The 10000-nt window shown below is 51.3% G+C and overlaps 1 protein-coding gene across 6 annotated transcripts in view; it reads right to left on the bottom strand.

The window, feature by feature from the left end:
• The window catches only part of rasal2 (RAS protein activator like 2), an 87534-nt gene that overhangs the window by 2769 nt on the left and 74765 nt on the right, over positions 1-10000 (bottom strand). For 3 of the 6 annotated variants that reach the window (XM_029453177.1, XM_029453179.1, XM_029453178.1), the window contains 7 exons: positions 9108-9347; positions 8306-8507; positions 6941-7140; positions 3309-4275; positions 2823-2978; positions 2068-2270; positions 578-665 (listed from right to left, as the gene is read on the bottom strand). In XM_029453177.1, the coding sequence (XP_029309037.1) occupies positions 578-665; positions 2068-2270; positions 2823-2978; positions 3309-4275; positions 6941-7140; positions 8306-8507; positions 9108-9347 (2056 nt within the window). Of the gene's footprint in view, positions 1-357; positions 473-577; positions 666-2067; positions 2271-2822; positions 2979-3308; positions 4276-6940; positions 7141-8305; positions 8508-9107; positions 9348-10000 lie in introns of all 6 variants that reach the window. The other 3 variants (XM_029453174.1, XM_029453175.1, XM_029453176.1) reach the window with 3 other exon arrangements.

Genomic DNA, 10000 nt, shown 5'->3' with positions numbered 1-10000 from the left:
AGACATGCACGAAGGAGACGAAGGACAACCGGAGTCTCAGAATCAGGGCTGGCTCCCGATGTGAATCAGCTGTTTGACATCCAGCGAGCACTCAATGCAGCGCTCTGGAGCCAGAGCCTGCTCGCACTCATCAGACGAGTTAACAGAAGCTCGATGCGTCATTAAAACAGACCCACAGACACCCTTCACATTAATATGACATGATTATTTTAAATCTTGAAACCAAATTATATCTGCTCTGTGATTGGCTGCTCAGGTGTGTTGGCGCTCTAAAAACAGCGTGTGGGGGGGGGGGGGGGGGGGGGGGGGCTACAGTCACTACTTGCCTGATTGTTTTATTTCACATCCATTACTGACCTGAAATCAGTGAAGAGACGATGAGAGGCAGAGAACAAGAACTAAAAGTGAAGCTCACAGACTGCTGCTGGGTTTCTCTCTGAGGACCATCAACAGATTGTTTGTGTGACGGCTGCTGAACAGGAAACCATTCAACGTTTCAGAGAGCGTTAAACCAACAGGAAGCTGCTATCCAGCGCTCTGTTAGTGACGGTCAGCGCCCTGTGGCGTGACGCTGTACCTGAGCGTCGATGATCTTCTGTTTGGCTTCAATCACCGCCTGCATCTCTGCGTGGTCCCGCTTTAACTCCTCCTCCACCGCCATCAGCCTGCACACACACACACACAGACACACACACACAGACACACAGACACACACACACACAGACACACACACCCACACACACAGACCACACACACAGACCACACACACACACAGAAACACACACACACACACAGACACACAGACACACACACACACAACAGACCACTACACACACACATCACACCGAACACCCACACGACAACACATACACACACACACACACACAGGACACACACACACACACAGACACACACACACACACACAGACACACATCACACACACAGACACACACAACACACACAGACCACACACAAAGACACACACAGACCACAACCAAACGACACACACACACCAACACAGAGACACACATCACACACACAGACACAGACACACAACGAAAAATAAAAGAAAAAAGAACACAAACTCACACAGACACACACACAGACACACACACACACACCAGAGACACACACACACCACACATTCACAGACACACACCACAACACACAGTACAACAACAAGCACACACACAGACAAAACACACAGACACACACACATCACAGAACAAACACACACATACAACCAAACACCAGACACATCCACCGACACTACACGACACACAGACACACACACACATACCAGCACACACAGCAAGACACACACACACACACACACATACAGCACAAGCACACACACACCAAACACAGACACACACCACACACACATACACAGACACACACAGACACAACACACAGACACACACACCACACAGAGACACACACACCAACAGACACACATACCACAACACACACAGACACACACACACACACACAGACACACACACAGACACACACAGACCACACACACACACACACACACACACAGACACACACACACACACACACAGACACACACAGACACACACAGACACACACACACAGAGACACACACACACACACACACACACAGACACACACACACAGAGACACACACACACACACACACACAGACACACACACAGACACACACACACACAGTTAAAAACAGTTTTGGTTTATTCTTAAAGGATTTTCAGAAAGTTTGGATTTTTTTTGACATTTTCAGAAATTGTTCCCAAAATATTGTAAAGAATATTCAGAAAATGTCAAAATTCCTAAATTGTCTTCAGGATGTTCCCAAGTTGACGCCAAAATGTCCCTAAAATATTTCAAAATGTTCCCAAATTGTTGTCGAAGAATTCTGAAAATGTCAACAAAATATTCAGTGACGTCATAAATATGTAGTCCACGGACATCGAGCACACCTGTTCATTATTACATGTTCTGACAGGAGCAGCAGTATTTGAAGTATTCTGTGGTGTGTTTTGTTCTCCTGTGTAGCCCAGAGGGGTGGAGTTTGTCCGTACCTGCAGATGATGCTCTTCATCTGGCTGTCCTTCTCCTCCTGCTGCCTCCTCAGTCTCTCCTCACTGTCCTCCAGACGATGTTTGTACTCCAGCAGCAGCTTCTGCATCTGCTGCTCCTGAGCCAGCAGCCGCCGCTCGTACTCCTCCAGGCGCCGCCCGGACACCCGCAGACGCTCCTTCAGCCGCGAGATCTCCAGTTCATACTGAGGGTGGAGGAGGGGGAGGATATATGTAACATATATAAGTCACTTCATCATCAGGAAGGAGCATCAATCCTGAAGGCCGTGGGAACACCAGAGCTGCGGTCCAATCGTCATCACAGTGACTTTAACCCTCTAAATGTGACGGGAAGGAGCCGCAATGCTTCTTTTGTTATCGTGTCATCAGGGAACGCCACCCTTTACCAACACAGAGGACATGATGCGTCCCACAATTCCTAGCGGCTGCAACATTTAAAGAGACGCACCAATAACATCCAACGTCCCTCAAAGGTGGAGACGTGCGATCGTGTTCTGAACTTGAATTGTTCAGCCTTGAGTCTGTCACTCGTCATGTGTGAAGTGAGCCCCCGCCTGCAGCTGCGTGCGTGCAGCGGGACGAGCTTTCACTTTGTTCTCTGTATTTCTCAACGTTCAGAACTGTTACCGTAATCATTTCTTAGATGTTAAGACAAAACATATGGAGGTTGGCCAACAACAGATCCAAGGTTGCACGATTTAATAAAGTGTGTGTGTGTGTGTGTGTGTGTGGGGTACCTTCTCAGTGTTCCTGCCCTCCTCCCTGCTCCTCTCTCCCTCCTCCTCCTCTTCCTCCTCCTCCTCGTACTGCCCGTTGTTGAGCACCCAGGCTGCCGTCCTCTCCACCGGAGACATCGCCACGGCCACCGCCGCCGTCTCCACCGGAGACGCCACCTGAACGCAAACCAGAGTCATCGTCACACACCTGCGACAGGTGCACGGAAACGTTCGATGCTTGTGATCTCATGTTTAGAGATGTGGAGGATGTCATATAATGTCCCTCAAAGTATTTGCACGTATTTAAATGAGGTAGAATGCAGACATTTAGCAGAAACAAAGATATATCTACATAATATATAAATATATATAAATAAAGATCCCCCATTTTTGAAAATACACTGAAAAAAATAAAATAAAAATAATGTTATTGTATAAACGAACCTCCGTCAGAACGTTGAGAGGATTACACTATAACACGTCTATAGATATATATTTCTGCAGTACCTGCTGTGGCTGCTTGGCGGCGCTCTTCGGGGGCGGAGCCGTCTTCTCCGCCGAGCAGGCGGCCTGTTGGCGGTTGGCGTGTCCGGGAGGGGGCACGGGCTCTGTGTTGGCGCTGCCGATGCTACGTAATGAAGCGCTGTGCGGGAGGGAGCGAGGCGTCCTGGCCCCGCCCCCTCCTCTGCTCTGCTGCTCCACCTTGACGATGTGGGCGGTGCCCGCCGTCGTGCTCTGACGGGGGATGGCGACTGCCGTGGCGGCGCCGGGAGGGAGGTCAGGCGGCAGGTGTCGGCGCGGCGTGGAACACTCCTCGCTCTGTACGCTCCGCCTGCTGCCCGACTCGTCTAGGCTGCTGTTGGACGGCGCCCGGACTTTGCCCCCTACCTGGCTGCCAAAGTCGTCGGAGTTGCTGTGGCTGTTGTGGGAGCTCTCGGTGCTCAGGTTCTCAGAGCTGGAGTCCTGCCGCAGCGAGTGGGCGGAGCGCGTGGACAGGCTGTGGGCGGGGTTACTCAGGTGGTAGACGGGGTTCTGGAAGGACAACGGCTGCAGGCTGCGCTGCTGGCTGAGCGACGGGTGCAGCGGCCGCCTCACCTGCGGTGCGCTCTGCGGCTGACCGTCTCTGGGCGAGGCTTTGGTCTGGTGTGGCCCAGGCTGGGGAGTGAGAGGGTTGGAGTGGGCGTAATTGAGCGGGGGTGGGGCGTGTCCGATTGAGGCCTGGGAGCCCACTCTGCTGAGGCGGGGCGGGGCCTCGTGGTGCGGCGGCCCTGCGGGGCCGTGCAGGCTCTGGACGTCCTGCAGGTCCACCAGAGAGATGCTGCGGCCATTGGGCAGCACGTTGTCTCGCTCTTCCTGATCGGAGAAGCTGGTGTGGGTGGAGGGATGCTGCTGGGACAGCAGGGGGCGCTGACCTCGAACGTATCCCTCCATGACATCACCGACCGGAGACTGCAGGCTGCGAACGTCACTGTGGCTGCAGGAAGTGACACATACACAGGAGTCACAGTTTGATTGCATTGTTTTCTAAATGCTCTGCACAGCTTGTTCCTAATGTGTTTTAAAAAGTACTGTAAGGATGTCACAAGAACCCATACTTTGGTACCAAGTCGATGCAGAACTTCTGAAAACTTCTGACGGTGCTCGTGTTTCTACAGTACTGTAGGTATCAGGGGGCTCTTCAGTACAAATGTGCATCATTATCATGATGTGATCAAGGTAGTCTTAAAATGTTTTCACAGCTGAGGGAACTATGACCTTAAACGTCCTGAAACCAGCTCTAACCAGAGCTAGAGATAAAGAAGGAAGAGGAAGGAGAAGGAGGAGAAGAAGGAGAAGAAGGAAAAGGAGAAGAAGAAGGAGAAGAAGGAGGAGAAGGAGAAGAAGAAGAAGAAGAAGGAGAAGGAGAAGAAGAAGGAAGAGGAAGGAGAAGAAGAAGAAGGAGAAGAAGAAGACAAGAAGAAGGAGAAGAAGAAGAAGGACAAGAAGAAGGAGAAGAAAAGGATAACCAAGAATTCTCGTCTTCTCCTCCTCCTCCTGTCTTCTCTACGCCTCCTTCCCCTCCTTCTCCTTCTTCTTCCTTCCCGCATCCTTCTGCTTCTCCCTCCCGCCTTCCCCTCACTTCTCCTGCCTCCTCCTTCTCCTCCTCCTTCCCCTCCTCCTTCTCCTCCTCCTCCTTCCCCTCCTCCTTCTCCTCCTCCTCCCCTCCTTCTTCTTCTCCTCCTCCTCCTTCTTCTTCTCCTCCTCCTTCCCCTCCTTCTCCTTCTTCTGCTTCTCCTCCTCCTTCCCTCCGCCTTCTCCTCCTCCTCCTCTTCCTCCTTCTCCTCCTTCTCCTCCTCATCCTTCCCCTCCTCCTTCCCCTTCTCCTCCTTCTTCTCCTTCCCCTTCTTCTCCTCCTCCCCCTTCTTCTCCTCCTCCCCCTTCTTCTTCTCCTCCGCCTTCTCCTTCTCCTCCTTCTTCTTCTCCTCCTCCTCTTCCTCCTTCTCCTCCTCCTTCTCCTCCTTCTTCTCCTCCGTCTTCTCCTTCTTCTCCTCCTCCTCCTTCTCCTCCTCCTCCTTCCCCTTCTTCTCCTCCTTCTTCTCCTCCTTCTTCCCCTTCTCTCCTCCTCCTCTCCTCCTCCTCCTCCTCCTTCTTCTCCTCATCCTTCTTCTCCTCCTCCTCTTTCTCCTTCTTCTCCTTCCCCTCCTCCTTCTCCTTCCCCTTCGTCTCCTCCTTCTTCTCCTCCTCCTCCTTCTCCTCCTTCTCCTCCTCCTCCTTCTCCTCCTTCTCCTTCTCCTCCCTTCTTCTCCTCCTTCTCCTCCTTCGTCTCCTCCTTCCCTCCTCCTTCTTCTCCTCCTCCTCCTCCTCCTCCTCCTTCTCCTCCTTCTCCTCCTCCTCCTTCTTCTCCTTCTCCTTCTTCTCCCTCCTTCTCCTCCTTCCCGCCTCCTCTCCTCCTCCTCCTCCTTCTTCTCCTCACTTCTCCTCCTTCTTCTCCTCTTCTCTCCTCCTCCTTCCCCTCGTTCTCTCCTCCTTTCTCCTCCTTCTCCTCCTTCGCCTCTCCTTCCTCCTTACCCCCTCCTCCTTTCCTGCCTCCTCCTGCCCCTCTTCTTTCTTCTCCTACCCTTCTTCTCCTCATCCTTCCCGCTCCTCTCTCCTCCTTCTTCTCCTCCTCCTTCCCCTCCTCCTTCTCCTCCTTCTCTCCCCTCCTCCTTCTTCTGCCTCCTTCTCCTCCTTCTTCCCTCCTACCTCCTCCTCCTTCCCCTCTTCCCTCCTCCTTCCCTCCTTCTCCTCCTGCGCCTCCTCCTCCTCCTTCCACTCCTGCCTCTCCTCATCCTCCTTCCCTCCCTTCTCTTCGCCTCCACTCCCTTCTCCTCCTCCTTCCCCCTCCTCCCTCCTTCTTCTCCTCCTTCTCCTCCTTCTCCTCCTCCTTCTCCTCCTCCTCCTCCTTCTTCTCATCCTTCTCCTCCTTCTTCTCCTCTTCTCCATCCTCTCCTTCCCCTCTTTCTACTCCTCTTCTCCTCCTTCTCCTCCTTCCCCCTCCTCCTCCTTCCCCTCCTCCTTCTCCTCCTCCTCCTTCCCCTCCTTCTTCTTCTCCTCCCTCCTTCTTCTCCTCCCTCCTTCCCCTCCTCCTTCTCCCCTTCGTCTCCTCCTTCTCCTCCTTCTCCTCCTCCTTCTCCTCCTCCGCATCCTTCTTCTCCTCCTTCTCCATCCTTCTCTCCTCCTTCTCCTCCTCCTCCTTCCCCTCTTTCTCTCCTCCTTCTCCTCCTCTCCTCCTTCTCCTCCTCCTCCTCCTTCCCCTCGCTCCTTCTCCTCCTCCTCCTTCCCCTCCTTCTTCTCTCCTCCTCCTTCTTCCCTCCTCCTAATCCCTCCTCCTTCTCCTCCGTCTTCTCCTCCTCTTCCCCTCCTCCTCCTCCTCTTCTCCTCCCCTTCCTCTCTCCCTCCTTCTCTCCTCCTCTTCTCCTCCTCCTCCTCGTTCTCCTCCTTCCTCTCCTTCTCTCTCCTCCTCTCTTTCCTACTCCTCCTCCGCCTCTACGCCGCAGCCTCTCGCCCTCCTCCTCTCCCTCCGCCCCCCTCCTGTTGCACCCTCTTTTTTTGAGGACTCTTGATGTTTTTCCCCACATGAATATAATCTTTAAAGAAATATAGAGCAGCCAGGTGGTTACCTGTCGGCGGGGTCCTCAAAGATTCGCTGTAACCCTGACGACAGGCTGCCGCTGATGTTGTGTGCAGAGGTTTGGTCCTGGAAGCGTCTCAGCTGCTGCTGGACGGGCGTGGGAGCGGCCAGGCAGCGAGAAATGTCTCCCAGTATCCTCGGCAGCGGGCCCAGCTTCGCTACGGTGGCCTGCAGGAAGGAATTTTCACCCTGGGGTCGTTTGTGTGTGTGTGTGTGTGTGTGTGTGTGTGTGTGTGTGTGTGTGTGTGTGTGTGTGTGTGTGTTTTGAAGCACCAGGATGCATTGGTGGTGGTTGTGGTGGGAGAGCGAAACCAACATGGTGGCAACAGAGAGAGTCGGCCAGACAGGAAGTGAACAGAAGGAGGGAGGAGGAAAAAAACATGAGGGAAACTTAATGGAAACAAAAATCAAACCAACATGCTTCTACTGAACAGAACCACAGCAAACACAGCAGAGCCATGCTGAGAGCTCCAACAGGTGAGACGCAACACAGCCGGGGGAGTAGAGAGGGGGGGGGCATGCTGTGAGGTTCAGCCACGCAGTGTTAATGTGGTGAAATGAACTGAGGTGCTCCTGATGTTTACATCCTAAAACATTCACATCACACACAGCAGCACTGCAAACACACTGACTGTGTGTTTATAAGACTTATATTTCCATGTGGTCGATATTACGGTGACGTGTGCATACAGATACCTGCAGGTGAGAAATTAACTACACGCTGGCGGGCAGCGAGGAGAAACAAAATATGTCGTTTTTTTCTGAAGAAATCAGAAATGGATTCAGGATATATATACGTTTTGAAAGCCACTGAGTGCAAGAGACGGTTCCTCTGCTGGTTGTGATTTAAGAGTATAAAGCACTTTAAAGTGAGTGAGTGTCGGTCGTGAGTCTTATATTAGCTGCTCGGCTCCGGTACTGAGCCAAACTGGACCTGAGCAGGACTCTGGGTCTGAAACGTGACGCCAATGCAGAAGAGCCTTAAACCTGCACTCTTTGTATTGGCCAGCAGGGGGCGACAAAACGTCTGATTGTATAGAAGTCTATGAAAAAAAAGACTATTTCTCACTTGATTTATTACCTCAGGTAACTTTTACATTCTAATATCATCCAGCTAATATTATTAGCTTTTCATAAGCACATATAAATGTTTAAAAAGTATTTGTTTAATTGCACCGATCGAGTGAATTGTGTCACTTTAAGACTTTATTTAGCAATCTGTCTTCCTCTGAGGTAGAGCTGGTTTTACTACGAGTTTAACATATGTATTTTATTAGTAAAAATAAATATTAATAAAACCAAGAAACTGTAAATCCTGTGTAAAACATCACTGCATACGCACACACACACACACCTTGTCGAGCTGAGAGACGACCTCCCACAGCAGAGCGTGTAGGACGGACAGCTCGCGGCCGAGGTCGATGTAACCTTCGAAGCCCGGCGTATTGGACAGCGTCTCCGGGTTGGAGATCTCTGACAGGAAACGCATCATCCCCGCCCACTCGTGCTCCAGGAAGTCGTTCATGAAGGCCATGTACTCCTCTTTGTTTACAAACCTGGAGATGACACACATCTTATTTAATGCTCTACACGGGCCTCAAACTGAGACCTGAGCTCCGCTCCAAAATCTTTGGACGGGCAGTGTGTTACAGTCAAAGACAGAGGGGATTCTGGATCTGTAGTGTAGCGTGTATAACATGTCGTACACACTACAGGTGAACAGAGTCATACATGTTGTACACACTACAGGTGAACAGGGTCAAACATGTAACTAACAGATATCATGAAGCTTCCCCACTTCATGACTCACATCAACACAAGTTTATATTACAAGTGTTTAATATGTACATGAGGCGTTATGTAATGTAGCTGTGGAGAGTTTACATCTACACACAGTTACACACACACACTCTGATGTCCTCATGTTCCTCTCGTCTGAAGAAGACGCTTGCTTCAGTGTTTAGCTCCGTCACCTCACAGACAGACCATCCTTCATTATGTTATACTGTTAAGAAATTTGTGTGAAATTGTCATAATTAGCATATGAATTCTTGAGTTACGGCCCAAAACGTGTTTTGTGAGGTCACAGTGTGCTTTGACCACCAAAATCTAATAAGTTCATCCTTGAGTCCAAGTTTGTCCCTGCAGACACTCACTTGGTGAAGTTGGCGAGGTTCTGGATAACTTTAGCGATGAGCGTGAGCGTCCGGGACGTCCGGTCGTCAGGATATTCCTGCATCAGGTTGAAGAGCGACGGCGACATGATGGCGGGGCACAGGAAGCGCAGGAACAGCGAGGCGCTGATCAGCCGCTTGCTGATGTCCTGCTGGTGGCCGCGAGAGATGCACTGCTGTTTCCAGGACGCAAACACTTCCTTCAGCTCCCGAGGAAACACGCTGCGGAGACAGAGAGGATGTGAGTGTGTACTTGGTCTACAGGTGTGAGTGTGTACTTGGTCTACAGGTGTGAGTGTGAGTGTGTACTTGGTCTACAGGTGTGAGTGTGTACTTGGTCTACAGGTGTGAGTGTGAGTGTGTACTTGGTCTACAGGTGTGAGTGTGTACTTGGTCTACAGGTGTGAGTGTGTACTTGGTCTACAGGTGTGAGTGTGAGTGTGTACTTGGTCTACAGGTGTGAGTGTGTACTTGGTCTACAGGTGTGAGTGTGAGTGTGTACTTGGTCTACAGGTGTGAGTGAGTGTGTACTTGGTCTACAGGTGTGAGTGTGTACTTGGTCTACAGGTGTGAGTGTGTACTTGGTCTACAGGTGTGAGTGTGAGTGTGTACTTGGTCTACAGGTGTGAGTGTGTACTTGGTCTACAGGTGTGAGTGAGTGTGTACTTGGTCTACAGGTGTGAGTGTGTACTTGGTCTACAGGTGTGAGTGTGTACTTGGTCTACAGGTGTGAGTGTGAGTGTGTACTTGGTCTACAGGTGTGAGTGAGTGTGTACTTGGTCTACAGGTGTGAGTGTGTACTTGGTCTACAGGTGTGAGTGTGAGTGTGTACTTGGTCTACAGGTGTAAGTGTGTACTTGGTCTACAGGTGTGAG

The sequence above is a fragment of the Cottoperca gobio genome, chromosome 17 (genome assembly GCF_900634415.1).
Source record: "Cottoperca gobio chromosome 17, fCotGob3.1, whole genome shotgun sequence".
In the NCBI taxonomy this organism is placed as follows: Eukaryota; Metazoa; Chordata; class Actinopteri; order Perciformes; family Bovichtidae; genus Cottoperca; species Cottoperca gobio.
Note: the sequence above shows the minus strand (reverse complement) of the source record. Positions and strands in the feature narration are given on the sequence as shown.